This window comes from Echinococcus granulosus (assembly GCF_000524195.1).
Source record: "Echinococcus granulosus chromosome Unknown EG_S00209, whole genome shotgun sequence".
Classification (NCBI taxonomy): domain Eukaryota; kingdom Metazoa; phylum Platyhelminthes; class Cestoda; order Cyclophyllidea; family Taeniidae; genus Echinococcus; species Echinococcus granulosus.
Genome location: NW_020170589.1, coordinates 73,663 through 74,672, shown reverse-complemented (window position 1 = coordinate 74,672; position 1,010 = coordinate 73,663). Strand labels below are relative to the sequence as shown.

The window sequence follows — 1,010 nt, the reverse complement described above, 5'->3', positions numbered from 1 at the left end:
AAGGGTTAGGAGTCAGTAATAGCTGATTACCTAAGAGAGGGTTAGGTTTACAAGGTTGTGCAAGAAGAACTTCCCAAAGGCAGGGAGCACGTGCGCGAGGTTTAACAATGCAGAAAAGTAAATTGATATGCCTCGGTGTTTTAAGGCAACTCACAGTAGAAGGTCCGAGAAAATATAGTATATCTTAATGCCCTTATTTGTCGAAGCCCCATGCGGTCCCGGCGCCGCATAAGTTGCACCTCTGTTTTACAATGTTAAGAGTGTTTTAACTAAAAATATCAAGGTGCACTTGTATGGGTGTGTTGAAGGCCCGATGATTGCGAAGGACTTTTGATGGGCCAAAGGACCACAAATGCAGCATTTTACCGGACGCATTGGGTTAGTGGAAATAGAAGTGATAGAACCACATGGCTTCCTACTTGGGTTGATCAGGATGGAGTATGTTTGTCCAATAAGTAAAGAAATGGGATTGAAGGCGAAAATGTAGGCAAGAGTGACACCTCTCATCTTGTTATTCTGCTTTGGGTTCAAAACAGCAAACACTGGAAGCAAGGAGGAGCAAACAGAGCCACGGATTAATCAAGAAATGGAATCTTACCTGTAATAGTATTAGCTACAATCTTTGGCAGAATGGTGAATTGAAGAAAGCAAATGTACAGTCCACCCGGAAGGCCTGAATGATTGGAAAAAAGACAGATATGAGTGAATGCATGAGTAGTAGCCCTTGGGGATGATGAAATCACCAGCCGTATTTTGCCTTGTTCATTTAAGTTAGCCCTCTGGAGGGCGAAGCTAACACCAAATCCGATTACGACGAGACTAATTGTAGTAATAATGATTCACTTGTATACAAAGACCATAAGAAATGTTGAAATGCCATTGTAGAACCTCCACTTTTGCTAATTAACCTCATCGACTAAGAATATGATCTTTTCATTTGTCCTCTTAACAAATTGTTGGCTGTCCGACAAAGAGTGAGCGGTTGAAGCCTATAAGTGAGCGGTCGTTTT

At 41.9% G+C, this 1,010-nt stretch overlaps 1 protein-coding gene across 1 annotated transcript in view; it reads right to left on the bottom strand. All coding sequences in view use genetic code 11, as the record gives it.

Annotated features, from left to right (window-relative positions):
• The window catches only part of EGR_10326 (hypothetical protein), a gene marked incomplete at both ends in the record, with an annotated part of 5,400 nt that overhangs the window by 1,610 nt on the left and 2,780 nt on the right, over window positions 1-1,010 (bottom strand). The window contains 2 exons of the mRNA XM_024499575.1: window positions 367-542; window positions 599-673. Of these exons, the coding sequence (XP_024346015.1) occupies window positions 367-542; window positions 599-673 (251 nt within the window). The remainder of the gene's footprint in view (window positions 1-366; window positions 543-598; window positions 674-1,010) is intronic.